Here is a 15,485-nt window from a genome sequence, read left to right on the forward strand (position 1 = left end):
GACATACACACGCACAGGATGAAGCATGTCCTGGACTGTGAAGGATAATTCTGGTTTCAGCAGCAGAGGAGTTGCATGTCGTGCATATGATGTCAGGAAGGTCCTATGTGAACAGATTCTGTACCCAAACCATTTGCATAGAGATCAGTGTCTCATGCCATCTGATTTTCAAGCACTAGAGGCATTTTTTTGGTGGTTTCTTCAACAGTGTGTTGACCCTTCCTTTATTTTGTGAGTTTTTTACAGATAAGGCAGGTTTTAATTGAAATGACATCTGTGGGCAGAGAAAAGTCCTCGTAATGTAGTCCCATTTGGACACCAGCAGCATTTGAGTGTCATTGTTTAGGTAAATGTTGTTAATGATCATTTGATAGGTGCACACGTTTTGCCACTTTGCTTCATAGGGAATGGATACTGGCATTTTTGGCAAATGAGATATCAGGCGTGGTCAGAGGATGTTTATGGTTCTTACATGAAGGTACGCCACTACATTTTAGCTGTCCCGTGAGATGTGCTTGATGAAATCTATCGTAACTGATGAATAGGTCAAGGAGGTCTCACTGTGTGGCTCCATGCTTTCTTGATTTAAATGCTGTGGATTTTTACATGTGGGCACACTTAAAAGTCATTGTTTACTCAGCTCCTTTTAATAGCATAGAAACTCTTATTAGTGCATTGTGAACAACTCTCTTCAGATTTTTCATTAAATGGTTAGGCAATGCTTATTATTTACTGCATTCAGCAGTAGTAACACACACCCTTGAGGATAGAGGCCTGCATTACACTGATGATGGCACTGTTATACACAGAATCACCAACAAAGCAAAAATTCCCTGCTATAATGAAAGATGACTCATTTAATGAAATATCCCCTGTTTCATAAAATTTCACCTGTAACAAATAGTGAAAGAAGAAAAGCAAGGTCATTTCCAGGAATTGGGAATAAAATTCTGTAAAGTGCATCTTATTTTATCCAGGAAGAAAAATCTTTTGCCAGTGTAATTTTGACGCGCCATTGATTTTGTTATGTCATTCCTCTAGTTTTGTTAAATTTTGGAGATCACCGCTACTTCTGGCATTTCTGTTTTATGTGGGGCAGGGAACAAGAGGTCTCCAATCACTTCAGTCTTCCCACAGTCTCTCCTTTTTTATTTCTTGTCGTCTCTTACCCATCTCATGGCACATTCCATGCATCTTTTTCCTTCCACTTTCAATGAAAATGCCTTTCTCAGTGTACTTGTTATGTCCATTCTTTTCACACGAGCAAACTGTTGTTACCATTTCTCGTCTAATTCTGTTAACAGATTTTGAGTTCCAGTTTCTGCTCTGAAGTCTTCACTTCTGATTCTACCCCTTATTGTTTTTCCTGCAATACGTCTATAAAATTTTGTATCCATATCTTGAATTTTGCTTCTGTTTCTCTTCATACGGTTCCATGTCTTGGTGTTAACTGTTAGAATTAATTTGAAGTATACGTTATAAATTATAAAATTGAAGACTATTTCAATTTGTGGCACATAAGGGCTTTGTGTTTTTGGAACAACACCTCAGAAGTATGCAACTTCAGAACTTTGTAATAAGCTCCATTGTATATATTATTTCACTTTTCTTGTACTGTTGTTTGCTACACATCGATTATTGCATTTCAGCTATTCATCACGTAGTAGGTCAAGATCCCGAAGCAGCGGTGCCAAGCCGTCTCGTAGGAGTCCTTCAGGGTCAAGCAAGAGATGGCGCCGCTTGCCACAGTATGATCAGTATGGAAGAGACCGCAGGAAGTCTGATAGAAATTATGCAGTGTCTCGTAGGTGGAGGAGGTACACGTCTTTCTATCTTCCTTCAGTTTATTGCAGGAGACCCAGTATTTTGTTTTTTAAAAATGGCATGTTTCACTGGAGAAAGCAAAAATAATAGTAAATGGTGAAGGCAGTATAGTCTGGTCCAAGAATGGTGCAACACAGGAGACACTTTGCTGTTTTCAGTAAGTTGAAAATTTGGCATTTTGTATGTAATTTTGGATCCTTATTATGAGACTCTCTTGCTTTAACTTGCAATGCCTTCTGGCTGCGTTTCAGTTGTAAATGATGTGATGATAACAGAAATATATTGGTGCATTTAATCCAGTTTTTGCCTGATCACAAAAGTTAAATATGGGGACCCCCACATACCATTGCCCAAACTATTCTTCCTGTATTCTTTGTTATTTGTTCTGCAGCTTCTTGTATTCTTTACTTGCATCTCTTTTTTTTTTCATCGACATGTAAGAATTCTAAAACCGTATATATGAGTATACAACGTTTCTTTCTCAACCAACTTCACAAATCCATAGTAAACAGGGTTATATCCAGGTTTCTGACGAGGGTGTGTGCGATTTTATTTTAGCATTGTTCATTTATAATTTAAATAGTGGGCAGTGATAATACAAATTAATTTCTTAGTAATTTCAGTATTATAGATGAAAAGATGAAGCTTACAGTAAAATCAAGGTCACTGAAGTTTCCTGCCGAATGTCTCGTCATGTCATTGTAGTGCATGCTTCATGTCCACGTGGAGACTCAGTTCTTCCCACATTATTTCCAGCGTTTTTGGTGTGATGCTATCCGTGACAACTCATATTCTATGTTATCAGAGTTTTACTCTTTCTTTGACATAATGCCATAGAATAGATCTAATGAGGTGTCGTCTAAGAACAGGAGGCCGACTGTTTGGAACTCCTGTGCCAGTCCATCGGCCAGGTAACTATTTGTCCAAAAACATTTTGGAGACCACCAGTAATAGAAGGTAACTTTTGTGACTGACATGAAAATGCTTTGAAGCTACAAATTGTACAAGACTATAACCAGCATAAAGGATACTTTGACAAAGATGACAGGTGGTTGCTCAGTTAACTGTTGGACATGGACAAACATTTCTTTTCCACCAGTTGGACTTTACTATTGTAAACTGCTTCCTCCTCCTCCTCCTCCTTCCATCATGTGATGCCAAAACGAAATGTAGAAATTTCCAACTTGCCATCGTGCGAAACTTGATTCAGAATGCTGGGAGTTTGCCTTGTGTGATAGAAAAGTTGACTCGACTTGAGATAAATTTCAGCAATCATTCTCCAATTCATTAATCAAGAGTAAATTGTCACAGCCATTTTGCATGAGAGATATGAACGAGAGTAAAATGCAAGGAGTGTGATGTGGGGCTGTGTTTTAGTGAGTTTTGAAGTGTACCGCAAGAAAAACAGAATGTGATGTTTTGGGGAGTGCTGATAAGTTTTGAAGCCTCAGAGGATCTCACCACACATGTAAAAGAAATTTAGTGCATTCTGCAACATATTCTCCTGAGCAACTGAAATGCACGGGGCACAGGGTGTGGGTTGCTTGTAGGATGGGGTACTAGGGTTTAAAGGCCGAGCTTATGAGTCTCGTGTAAGTTAGAGGTGAAGTCGTTCGCAGGAATGTTGTGCACGATGACCAGATCACTTTCCAAGGAGACCAAGCGGCCACTCGCCAAAAGCTGATATAGTTAATTTTTATGGGCTTCTGTGTAGAGAGGATATCGGCTGTGTCCGAAGATTTGTTTGCTTATGGCACATTAAAATATTGATGACAATTTTATTCACAACAACTTACTGAAGAGTGTGTTTTGTGATATGTTTGTTTTGCCTTTAGAACAGCTTACATGAGCTTTCTGGGATCTAAAGCTTTCACAGCAGCTGCCATTAATAGTCTTCAGGCTTTCAGCGATGTCATTGGATGAAAATTCAGGGAAACATGACAAAGCTTATGGAGAGTGTGATGTTTGTTTTCTTCCTCTGGTTCTCCAGATCCCGGTCTCCACAGCATGGCAACTGGAACAACATGGCTGAGGACTGGCAGTTGAATGAGCGTGAAAAGCAAAGACAGGTGGAGGAGAGACGAGTGATTTACGTGGGTCGTATTGAGGAAGGAACGTCGAAGGCGGAGTTGAGGAGACGGTTTGAAGTGTTTGGTCGCATTTTAGACATCAGTGTTCACTTCAGGGAGCATGGGTATGTTTCTTTGGCATAATGGAACGTCTTGTAACTCAGTGCTGTTCTGAAAATCTTGATTGGTTCTTTACATTATTTTAATTCCACTTTTTATTAGATTCTTACAAATAACTTATACAGTGAAATCACTATTGAATGTGTCTCTGCTTAAGGTTTTTCCTCATACAGAGCTGGATTTCATTATCCCAAGTCAGTAATCTCAGTATTAAATTTCCTTCATTTAGATTTTCCTACATTTGGTGTTCAAATTAATTGCACCCCAAAGAAACCTTGAATGGGGATTTTGCTGTAATCTGAAATACTGTAAATTAATATGAATGAAATATTCTTGTTAGTTTTCCCCATTGACCTAGTAATTTTTTCATATTGAACTCTAGGAATATGATTTAAGTGGTGGGGAATGACTTAAGATTTCAGTGTATAGCTCTTAAAGTGTTGATGGTACAAGCCTAAAATTTCAAGCGATGTAAGTGCCACATCATGCAACTAAATGGGGGAGTATACGTATGTCTTCACACCTTGGTTGCTTTACCCCAAAGGGAGAAGACTGGTGTGCATTGCATTGGGAGGAGGGTCAACCCAAGAACTGGCCTGGATGCTGGTATAGGGAAGAATCCTGCCCCACTGGAAATAAAACATTGATCACTGTACTGATTGAGAGGCATCTTGCTTTATTTAATAAATTCCTGTGCGAGTCTGAATTTCAACATTTATCACTTTCATACCAATTGAGCAAAATACTTGGTAAAAGGTGGCAAATCACTTGGGTTAGTGGTAGATAAATTACATTTTTCATCTGGTTATCTTTGCAGCGAATCTTTGGTACAGAATGGTTACAATGTTTGTTGCAGTGACAATTATGGCTTTGTCACTTTTGCCTACAAAATGGATGCATACGAGGCTGTGGAGCATGGAAATGATGACCCTAATCAGCCACGTTATGATCTTTGCTTTGGAGGTCGACGGGTTTTCTGCAAGACTCGGTACTCTGACTTAGGTACGTGGTATCATTTAAGATACTGATGGAAATGGAGTATCGTGCGTTCTGCTTTTGTGTGTCACTTGGATTGTGTCTGAGACGTATAGGATTGGCGCATGCGTTTAGTTCAGTGTTCTGATAGTGCTGAATGTGATGAGTAATGTTAACACGGAGTTATATCTGTGAAGCACCCAGCTGCAGAGCTGAAACAACGTCTTTCGGTGGCGTACTATTGATTATCGAACCATTCCTCATTGGAGGTTCTGCCATTTATCCAGAAAACTAACAAATATCTGTCTTTTGAAAACAGAGAGACAAAAAGAGAAGTTTTAATATGTTCTATCTGTTATTCCATGTCAAAATTCCTTAAGAATGACAAGCAGTGGACAAGATTAGAAGGTTGTGCTCCTTGGAGTACACTGACACTCTGGAGGCGTTCTTCACTCCACATCACGTAGGCAGTGATGTGATTCAGTTTATTTGTCCGGGGTCATTCTTTCAATAATGCTGTCTCAAGCGATGCATGTCGAGTGCTCCCTTTGGAACGGGAACCCTGGCCATGTAGTCGATTATTCCCGCAAAAAGCATGTTGCACAGACAGACATACATGGACTGCCCCATGAGGTGTTCTTCGTTCATAAGAACGCTTATTTATACCATATTAACACGTTGGCATTCGCTCACTGTGTGCACACATGTGACCTCTTTTTTAGATGGTATGGCAACTAGAAGTGAACCTTTGTCCGGTCTGAATGGAGACGTGCGAGGGGCACCAGCAGTTATCAGTAGTGGCAGGTCTCAGAGTGAGAACTCTTTTGACCTGTTGCTGCGCGAAGCACAAGCAAAGCTGCACAAACGCAAGGCTTGACACAGGTACATATTTATAGGAGCTGTCATTGTTATTGTTAATATTATACAGATAGAAGAACTGAGTAATGTGTTGTAGTACGTTGTTCCCGACGCTGGTTCCTACTGTTGTATACTTTCCCTCTTGTGCCCAGTTAACACAAAGCCAAGACTTAAACTTGGTGGGGTATTTTTGAACAGCCAGATCATGTAAATGATGACGTTACACTGCCGAGGAAATGCGCATGCAGCCAGTGCTGGTGGTGGTCCTTGGGGAAACTGTGGAACATTGTTCATAAGACCTGGTGTATTGATATTTATGAAGACGCCTACTTTAATATAATGTTGCAATTGTGCAGCGTTGGCCATGCGGAATACCAGTCAGTGTGGCCGATACATTACTATTGTCTTCCAATGATTTTCTGCCTGTGTGTGACTGACTCTTTGGTCTGTGATGATATTTTTTCTATCTTTACTTGCAGTTGCATCCCGTTAACATATTTACAGACTGTGGGCCCAGTTATTTGGTTTTGAGAAGTCTCATTAGTTGTGGCAATTTTTAAATTTATTACATATCTAATAAAGAATGTGAGATGTCTTATATTTATATAACCTGGACTGATTTGTGTAGACAGCCAGTCATTTTATGCAGCAGTGTAATATCTGTGCTGTATTAATCAGTATTTTGTAGTGATTCATTAATCTTATTTAGTACTGTGTAATGTAGGGAACTAGTTTGGAGAATGTTCTTAGATATTAGCATCCAGAAATATTTACATTTCTCTGTTGAATGATTTCCTGTCTATGAGGTTTGGTTTTATGGCAGTATAAAAAACTATGTATTTTTCTGTTTATGAAGACTACAGAAAACAGTAGAAACAATACGTGAACCAGAATCGTTTCTTACGTATGTATATCAGTGCCTTTTTATAGGATTTCACTATTTTTTTTAAAGTTTAAGTAACGAATGTTCTCATTTGAAGACATTTTTATCTTGTGTTGTACAGATACTGCCTTTGAAAACTTGCAAGTTCACTCACCAACCTACCTCAGAATATCACGGTTGTTTGTATATATATTGAGCTATATAGTCTTGAGACATTTACAGCAGATTTCATTAATATAATTTTCAAGAAACAACTGAAAGCATCTTGGCGACGAGTATGAGGAAAGTATGCCGAGTTTGAAAATACGTGGAACAGGGCCGATTTCTTGATATGTAATTATGCAAGAGTTGCTTCAAATATTTTTATTTAACGATACCTTCTCTCTGTTTCACTTTCATACCATTTTCTTGACACCGAGATTTAACAAATCTTTTAACTCCACAGGAGCACGCTTTTCGTGCCCCGACAAATATTTTCTTTCACAGTGATGCATGTTCTGCGCACACTGTTCTGTGCCATTCTTTCGTGACTGATTTGTTGACTGTGTGAACAAAATAAGTATCTTAGTAGATAGATGAAATTGCAGGCAGACATTCAGTGTTATTATGGATTGAATATCATCATCATCAAATTTTTCAGATCTAAATAATTTTATTGACACTCTGGCGTTAATGCAAAGACAGTCCCACTCATTTCAGGCAAGAAGAATATTATCCCTCACTAAGGGTGAAGAAGACAATTTATTTACTTGAATATAAAAATCAGCTTTTTTAAGCAAATTCTGCAAACGTTGCTCACATTATTACTTGCAAATCCACAACTATGTTATGTGCTTCTTATATACATGGTGGTCCAAATTGTTCCTAGAATTTTAATGCTTTATTTCACCAAAATGATAAGGCATAAAAATATTCAAATAACCACTCACATCAGCATCTCAAGCCACTTTTATCATCGTGTGTTCAGTCTCTTTGCTCTTGAATGTTTTTAAGGTTGGTTTCAGTCGTTGCCGTTGAAGGCCTGCCACTTAGAGTGTAACTGTCCAAAACTGGCAATGTCTTGCGAGATTTCGTTACAGAGTTGAATATCTGCTACTTTGTGCTGTACATCTGTACAAAATGGAATGAAAACAAATGGCTCGAGTACTATGGTGTGTCAGCGAGTTTCTTCCAAGTATAATTACTCACGAAAGAAATTGAGTTTAAACTTGGTACCTACATTTTGGACCACTTTATGTACTGCATGTCCGTACTTGTTTTCTGATAGCAGGACATGTTTATCAGCAAATCTTTGGACTAGGGATGTCACTTAGTGAAGTACATGTAGTCGCTCAGAATAGATCATCATTGATTGTTGAATAACGTAGCCAATGAAATGTGCCCGCTGAGGAGTGATGTGTTAGCCCTTTGCGTACTCAATGTCCTATGCTTGTCGTTTAGTGAGCATTAGCCGAGTTTTAATGCATTAGCAGGTCTGTGTGAATGTGTATAACCACGGATGTGCATTGTGTGTGCATGTGTACGCGCACACGCGTGTTAGTCATTAGAAGATAACATTTTATATGTGTTTAAAATATGAATGTTTTACTCAGAACTAACCTGTAGAAGTTCTGTGTATTATTTTTCAGTTTGTATAAATGATTTCTTATCTCAGTTGTATTAACTTTTGGGAAGACCCCTGCATTCTGACATTTATAGCCGTACGAATTATGACAGAACATTTGTTACCACAGTTTCCTATGGGAGAGCTGTTTGATTTTTTTTTAAAAAAAATACAGATTTAAGTGTGAGTGAAGGTGCTTGGGTTGAAACTACAATTCACTCAAGGTACTGTGGAGGTTTGTAAATTGGAAAGCTGTTGGATATTTATTGCAGATAAACTTAACATACTTACTCCTAGCTTAAGAAGTTCAGAAATATTGCAAAATGATGTAATTTCATTAGACAAATAACATTTACAGTGTAACACTTAATATCTTTGTGTGGTATTGACCCATCAGTGTATAATGTCGAGCAGTGCTCAAATGTTGCTCGTTCTGATGACTGATTCTCTGTACTGAATTAAGCAAAGTATTTGAAGTATGGTTCCTACAGCCACATCAGTAAACTGTCTTAACTTATCAATCTCAGCTCGGTCTGTATAGTTACTGGTTACAGACTGGACAGCTGAGGTTTAATCCCTGACAAAGGCAGAAGATTTTCCTCTAGCCCCTGCATCCAGACTGGCTCTGGGGCCCACCCAGCCTCCTGCCCAGTGGGTACTGGGGTTTTTCCCCTAAGGGGTAAAAGCGTGGCTGGGAGAATTGAGTATGAGCTAATCAGTGCCCACATGGCATGATTCTGATAAATTGGATCATGTTTATGGAGGAAACTGTGCACAATAAAACTGATTTATTGAATCGTTGTTACGTTTTTGAAACCTTGCACATCTGTTGACTTGGTTGCGATAAGCTGCAACCGAGAAGATGGCCATCTCTGAACTCGCTGCCGTGAAATCCTCGAGTCCTATTCCATTTCATATTCTTTGCTGAAGTTCGGTAGACATCAGCACCGATCAGAGCATGCACAATGTGAGCACTGCTCTGAACTTCACAGTGTGTGATGTCTACATCGAGACAAGCAGCGCTTGGAATTATATGCTGATGGGTAATGTAAGTAGATCTCATGATGTTTGTTTCTCAGTTGCACTATGACTTCCCTTCACTTTTGAAAGAACAAATAAATTATTTTTTTAGTGGATAATTTGAATGAGTGTGCGTGAGGTAATGTTACACAATTTTATTTATTGCACTTCTTGTACTTTCATATGTAGTGGAAAGTGTTGCATATGGCCACTTCTTTGTGTGAAGAAGTTTGATTAAAAGGGGGGGGGGGGGAAAATGTGTTGTGCTGGAAACAAGATGCCCTGTACTTACATTCATGATTTCTATCATCATAGTTTCAGCCATTTCTGTCTGTTCTGAACTGAAAGAAGGAAACAACTTTGTGTAAGACTTGAAATCGCCAAGGCAAGGTAACTGCGACTGATATTGAGTGTAATGATTGTCTGCGCAAGAAGAAGATTGAATAAATTTTGTTACTGTCATATCTTTTGTAATAGGAAAATGAAATCAATTGAATAATTTTTAAATTTAAAGATAATTTTACAGCTAGATAAACTGTGTGTGTAAGTGTGTAAGCTCACGAGGAGGAAGATCCACAGAGATTTGAAATTAGATAACATTTCTTTAATCACACATGTGGTAGCTCTCTGATATGTGTTTGGGCCCTAAATTATCTGACTTGATTTTCCCCTTATATATTCTACCTGGTTTGTGTGATTCGTTGCTGTGGTGATGAATGGTTTAGCTTACCCACATTAGAGTAAGACTTCTGTGGTGGTCATAGAAACAATATATTATAGGTGCCCTATCACATGAAGCACAATGTATTTTCTTTATTCTGTTGATTGTATACATTTTGTGATGAAATAACAAATGTTTTGGTAATTCCCATCATTAAAATATTGTGCACTTACGAACTCAGCGATTAATAAAACACCTAGTTCTGCAAAAGCCTGGGACTATCTTTATTAGCTGAGCAACTATTAGCTTTTCAAGAATTACTCTGCCCCCTGGAGTTAGGTATCCTCAGTTAAACTTATACAGTAAGAGTTGAAATTGATGAACCTTAGAAGAGTAATACGATGAACATGGGGAAAAATGTCTGTACATTTCATTGTCTCTACCAAGAATTGTTTCATCCTGCTGAGTTGCTCGCATGGTGTGGGTTATTAAAAGAGGTGGAAAGTAATAGGTAAGAAGAGCAATTAGCGGACCGTTTTGCCTGGGAACATTTGAAGGGCAGAGGAACAGGAATTGTTGAACTTGTGCTCCTATTAAAAGACGAAGGGTAAGTGGTAGCTGTACCTGGTCTCTGCAGATGTTAAATACTGTAAAATAACTTATTTATGAGGATGATGCTTTTACATGTACATAGGATAAAAGCAGCTCAAACAGATTAGTTAATTAGTTATGTGTCTTGCGTAGTATAGAAAATAAAAGTGAATTACATATGTGAAGAATACAGTATTTAAGGTGTTGCTGCAATGCTTCACATTCCTGTCAGGGACCTAATCCTGCGATCATTATTTGTTTTTGGTAATGGAAATCACTCCAAAATGGAATCCTTGTTCTGTGAAAGATGGGAATATAAATTAATCCGAATATCCATACCTTCTAATATAAGGAAGTTGGAAGCGAACATTGCAGCAGTATGCTGTCTTGTGAGCGTTCTGAATTTTAAGGAGAAATGGCTTCCCTGAAGTGGAATGCAGAAACATGTAGATCCTTGTCGTTCATTCTCTAGTAACTATTAGTGTTATTTTTTCCATGCTACGTGTTTCAGCTATGTTTTGACCATTCAGTTCAAAATGTTTTATCTTCTTTTTATGCCTGTGCACCTAAAGGTATGCAGAACTATCTTTTTTATTTTTTTTTAAATTCTGAATTGGCATGAAACTTTGTCCCTTGCCCTAGGGGAAGAACATATATTGAGGATCCTGTTTTCCATGGCTTATATTGGATTTGCTTTTAATACCAACCTGTGTGAATCTTACCTATGGGATGCTTATGCTAATCCTTTTGGGATTCCACTTTTGTAATATTTGATTACAGAGAACTCCTGTTGGGTATTGTACCTTGTTTTGTAAGACATAACATAGAGACTTGTCACATACCGTTTCTATTAATCATGTTTGTGTCTCAGCCATTAATTTAAAGTTTCTGATGGAACTGTGTACCAGCTGTCAGTGGACAAAATGTTTAAATCATTTGTGATGGTACTAACGGGCGTCAGTGTGTGTGACTGCACCTGGCATGTATCATTGCCACGACTGTTATTGTTTTTTAAGTTAGCAGTTTGCTTAAATCAAGGATATAAATAGTAAAGCAGATGCAAAAACACAAATATTAGACACTTTGGTTTGTTCAGTCTCTCTTTTGAAGTGAGTTGTGGGAGGCTGGAACATTAAGTTTGTTCTAGATAGTTTTGCTTGTGTACAAATTTGTATTTCAGTGCCCTTAGAACTGAGATTTGAGAAATTTTGTGGTAAATAGAACTTAGTGTACAGGGAAACCAAGGACTGGTGTTATATACATGCACAGGTGGCTGCTTGAGAGTGGAAGGGGTCACAGTACCGATACCAGTGAGGGGACGGGTGGCAGTGTGCCTATCTCTATCCCCGCAGGCATTCTTCTGCTGTCTTGTCTGATCCTGTGGGACAGACAGTGAAGTAATTTGTGATCTGTTGCAAAACATACTGATTCATAAGCATAATTTATATGCGTGTAAACTTATCAGTAATTGAAATTATCACATTGCAGATAGATGTTTTTGGATTGGATTGCTGTATGTGGCCTGACACTCAACACACACCTTACAGACATTAATTTTGTGTGTTTCTGCACATCAGTTACACGAGCTGTTGGTTTCCCTCTAACTTTTGCTATGTAATATTGTTTTTGTCACTTTCCTGATTATTTGATGTTAGAATTCTATTATGACCTTGTAAGTAACCTGAAGAAGTGGGGAGGAGAGGGTCATTTGTCATCGTTAATACTGTTTTGTTTAAAAGTTGGCATTCATGTTGTATAATTGTGTACTTTATTTTATAACATGAAACTTTTGGGGATTTGAGTTTACCATGGCAGTGAGTGAAGATGGCTGTCTTCTGGGTTGTAGCACTGTGTAGTCTGGCAGAAGTTTACCAATGTTTCAGAGGTCCTTGCTACCTCCATCATCAGGGTGATCATTGCACTGATGATGGAGGCAGCACGAACCTCTGCAACGTTTGTAAACTTACACGGCGCTAAAACCCAGAAGGCAGCCATCTCCAAGAAAATTGATAATGAAATCGACAGTCACCATTTGAAAACTCAGTGCTGTAATTCACATAGGGCATTAGGAAACTGCCAGGTTGGCATTTTATCTCTTCATTTTCTGCTAGTGTAATGTTGATTTTGTAGTCTGTAGATGCTAAGTAAATCCAGGCCGTATTTGGAAAGAGAAGCATGGGGCAGTGTTTGGTGCCTCAGTGTCATGTTGTGACATTTCTCAGAAGCGAAGGGCCAGTTCTTGAGATGATGAGGTCATTGAGTGTGCAACATGCCAATAGTAACTGTCTGGACTTCAGGCACGTCATGACCGTGCTATCAGTCCTGGTAAATAAGTGGTTGGACTGATTTTCCAGTGGTTTGGCTAAGACTGACCGAGTATTTTATTTCTGTGATACATTTAGATTTCCGTTTTGGCGCTGTTTGACGTGTTCTGCAAGACATTTGCATCTCTCTTCAGATTTTAAGTCTTCATTGTGTACTTTTGTTTTATAAATGCCTATTAGAAACTATATGAACATTATTATGCATTCAAATTATGTTAATGTTTCAGCTTTTCTTGTGCGCTTTAATTAATTCTGTTAACATTACCTCAGGCCAGGCTGAACCATTTGATGTGTACATTGCAATATGAACTGTAATACCATTAGCATCTACATTACTGTTAATATGAGAAGTAGGGGTGTTGAAGTTGAAGTATGTTTAATGTGTGGGTTTGAGGTTTCCATCATCAGGTTAGTGTCACCCTGAGGCAGTAAACTCCTCTGATATGTTGGTCAATATCTACTGGACTACGCGATGTAACGTCTCAGGAGACGGCTGTCTTCAGTAATGTGATGCAATGTGCCAATTGTGGTATGGACTGTAGATTGAAAAAGAATGCTAACAGATGTAAAAGTTTTGCATAATGAAATTAATTTCTACATTTAGTAGCAGTTGTAAGAGTAACATTTTAAAGTTTTTCAATTTTCTGCATCAGTTTGTGCTGAATGAAGCAGAGTTAAAAGAAGAAAATCTGTTTATGGTTGTACATTATTAGAGAGATGTAAGATGTCTTCTAAATGCTTGTGTTTCCAAATGCTGATGCAAAAATGTGTAAGATACATGTAATGCAAATTGATTTGCATTACATGGTGCAGAGTAGTTTGTATAGCCTATATTGAACGATATTTTGGTTTCTGTAATTTTTTATGTATTGCTTCTAGATTACAGTTCTGCTTTACACATTTACTCCCAGGAACTCCACTGCTGATTTATCCCTCAGCCTGTCTGTCTCTCTCTAGTTGTTTGCAGTATTACATGGGAAAGAAATTAATGCCAATCAATCTACATATATGCAAGGAACTGAGACTTTTCTGTTTTCTCATGTCATAGGTCAGATTTTTTGTCTGGCAGACAACAAAACTTAGATATGGGAGCAGATGTGTGAACAGTTACTAAAATAATTGCTTTGGAATTCTTGCATTTTTAGAGTGAATCAGTTGGCAGCCCTTATATTTAGTTTCAGGTAAGTAGGTTGTCCTGTTCCCGCGATTGAGGTAATGTCTTTATGCCCTCAACTAGATCTACCTCCCTTGGAACATTAAAGTGTTTCTTCACGATTTTTGTGCGAAGCCACTTGGAAGCTAAGAAACACTTTGTAGATGAAAGCCTGTGTTGACTGAAAGGACAGCTGTTAGTGTAAGAATGGCAGATGTCACAGTTGAGTGGTCAGCAATCTGGCATTGTATTTTGGACTCCCAGGTTCAAGTCGTGGCCTGGAAGACTAGTTATTCTCACTGAAGTTTTTCATGGTTTTCTTCAGCCCCTACAAACAAATTACAGTATATTTCCTTAAGTTAGGCCATGACTGTACCCTTTCCAGTCACTTCATAATTCACTAATGATCCTATTATTCAATGTTGTTATGATCTTGGCAGTTGAAAGCATCGTTAAATAAACCAGGTACACACACCAGTTTTTATACGTTGTAGCTGATTACAGTATGTAGTCTGGTGTGCCAAATGATTCAGGGGATTTCATTTTTGTAATGTTTTCTTTTGAATTGGTGTATGGAGCAAAGCAGTTGTTGCACTAAATGGATTACACTACTTACGAGTACACAAACAGATGAACACTTTCTTCAGGATGGCACTACTGCTGGATGTAACACATGAAAGTATGCATCATTGTTTTCTTGTGAACTCTGTCCATGTATCTTAGGTTCATAACATAAGTTCCTTGTGAATGTATTATTTTTAAATTACAGCATCAATGGGTGGCTGAATGAGCAATGCAATTAATTGTACAATGTATCAGTATGTTATTAAGTATGTTTCACAGAATATTTTGCTTCTGAATTTTGTTTCCGTCGTACGGTGGAATATAACAGATAACAGCATGTGGTTGAAATATCTGATTCTGTGATAGATTCAAGAGAATAAAATCATGCTTTGTCTTGAGCATATGTTTGTTCTGAATATTGTTCCTTTTTCCTTGCCTGAAAAAAATTAGCATCATTCATTGTGATTTTAATTTGTCCTATTCTACTCTTGGTAGACTTGTTACATTAAAAGGGCCAAATTACTGCTTCTTTCCACATGTTTCTTGACAAGTATTTCACATACATTTCTTCCAGCTGTGCTTTATGCTCATCCTGTCATAAACTTGATTTAATTACCCTGACAATATCCAGAGAACAGCAAAATGTACTCCATCAGTTACCTGATATCTTTCTCTGTCTTATGTCCGTATATTTGTAGCACTTTCTTTTCTGTATATATTCTTGCCCAGAACCAAGAGTAGGAATGGCTGACTAATCTTCAGTCTTTAGCAAAGATAACTACCGGTACCGAATAATAACTAACTTCCTGGTAGATGAATCTGTTTAACTTCAATATTACT

At 38.1% G+C, this 15,485-nt stretch overlaps 1 protein-coding gene across 3 annotated transcripts in view; it reads left to right on the forward strand.

The window, feature by feature from the left end:
- Positions 1–15,046, forward strand: part of srl (PGC-1 family member spargel) — a 29,753-nt gene extending 14,707 nt beyond the window's left edge. For 2 of the 3 annotated variants that reach the window (XM_087349740.1, XM_087349741.1), the window contains exons 10-13: positions 1,650–1,817; positions 3,815–4,018; positions 4,870–5,015; positions 5,711–15,046. In XM_087349740.1, coding sequence (XP_087205866.1) covers positions 1,650–1,817; positions 3,815–4,018; positions 4,870–5,015; positions 5,711–5,865 — 673 coding nt within the window. In that variant the 3' untranslated portion in view covers positions 5,866–15,046. The remainder of the gene's footprint in view (positions 1–1,649; positions 1,818–3,814; positions 4,019–4,869; positions 5,016–5,710) is intronic. The other variant, XM_022057305.2, reaches the window with a different exon arrangement.
- The last annotated feature ends 439 nt before the right edge of the window (positions 15,047–15,485 follow it).

This window comes from Zootermopsis nevadensis, unplaced genomic scaffold (genome assembly GCF_977971745.1).
Source record: "Zootermopsis nevadensis isolate Lab colony 2312 unplaced genomic scaffold, Znev_1.0 Znev_ptg000016l, whole genome shotgun sequence".
NCBI classification, from domain to species: domain Eukaryota; kingdom Metazoa; phylum Arthropoda; class Insecta; order Blattodea; family Termopsidae; genus Zootermopsis; species Zootermopsis nevadensis.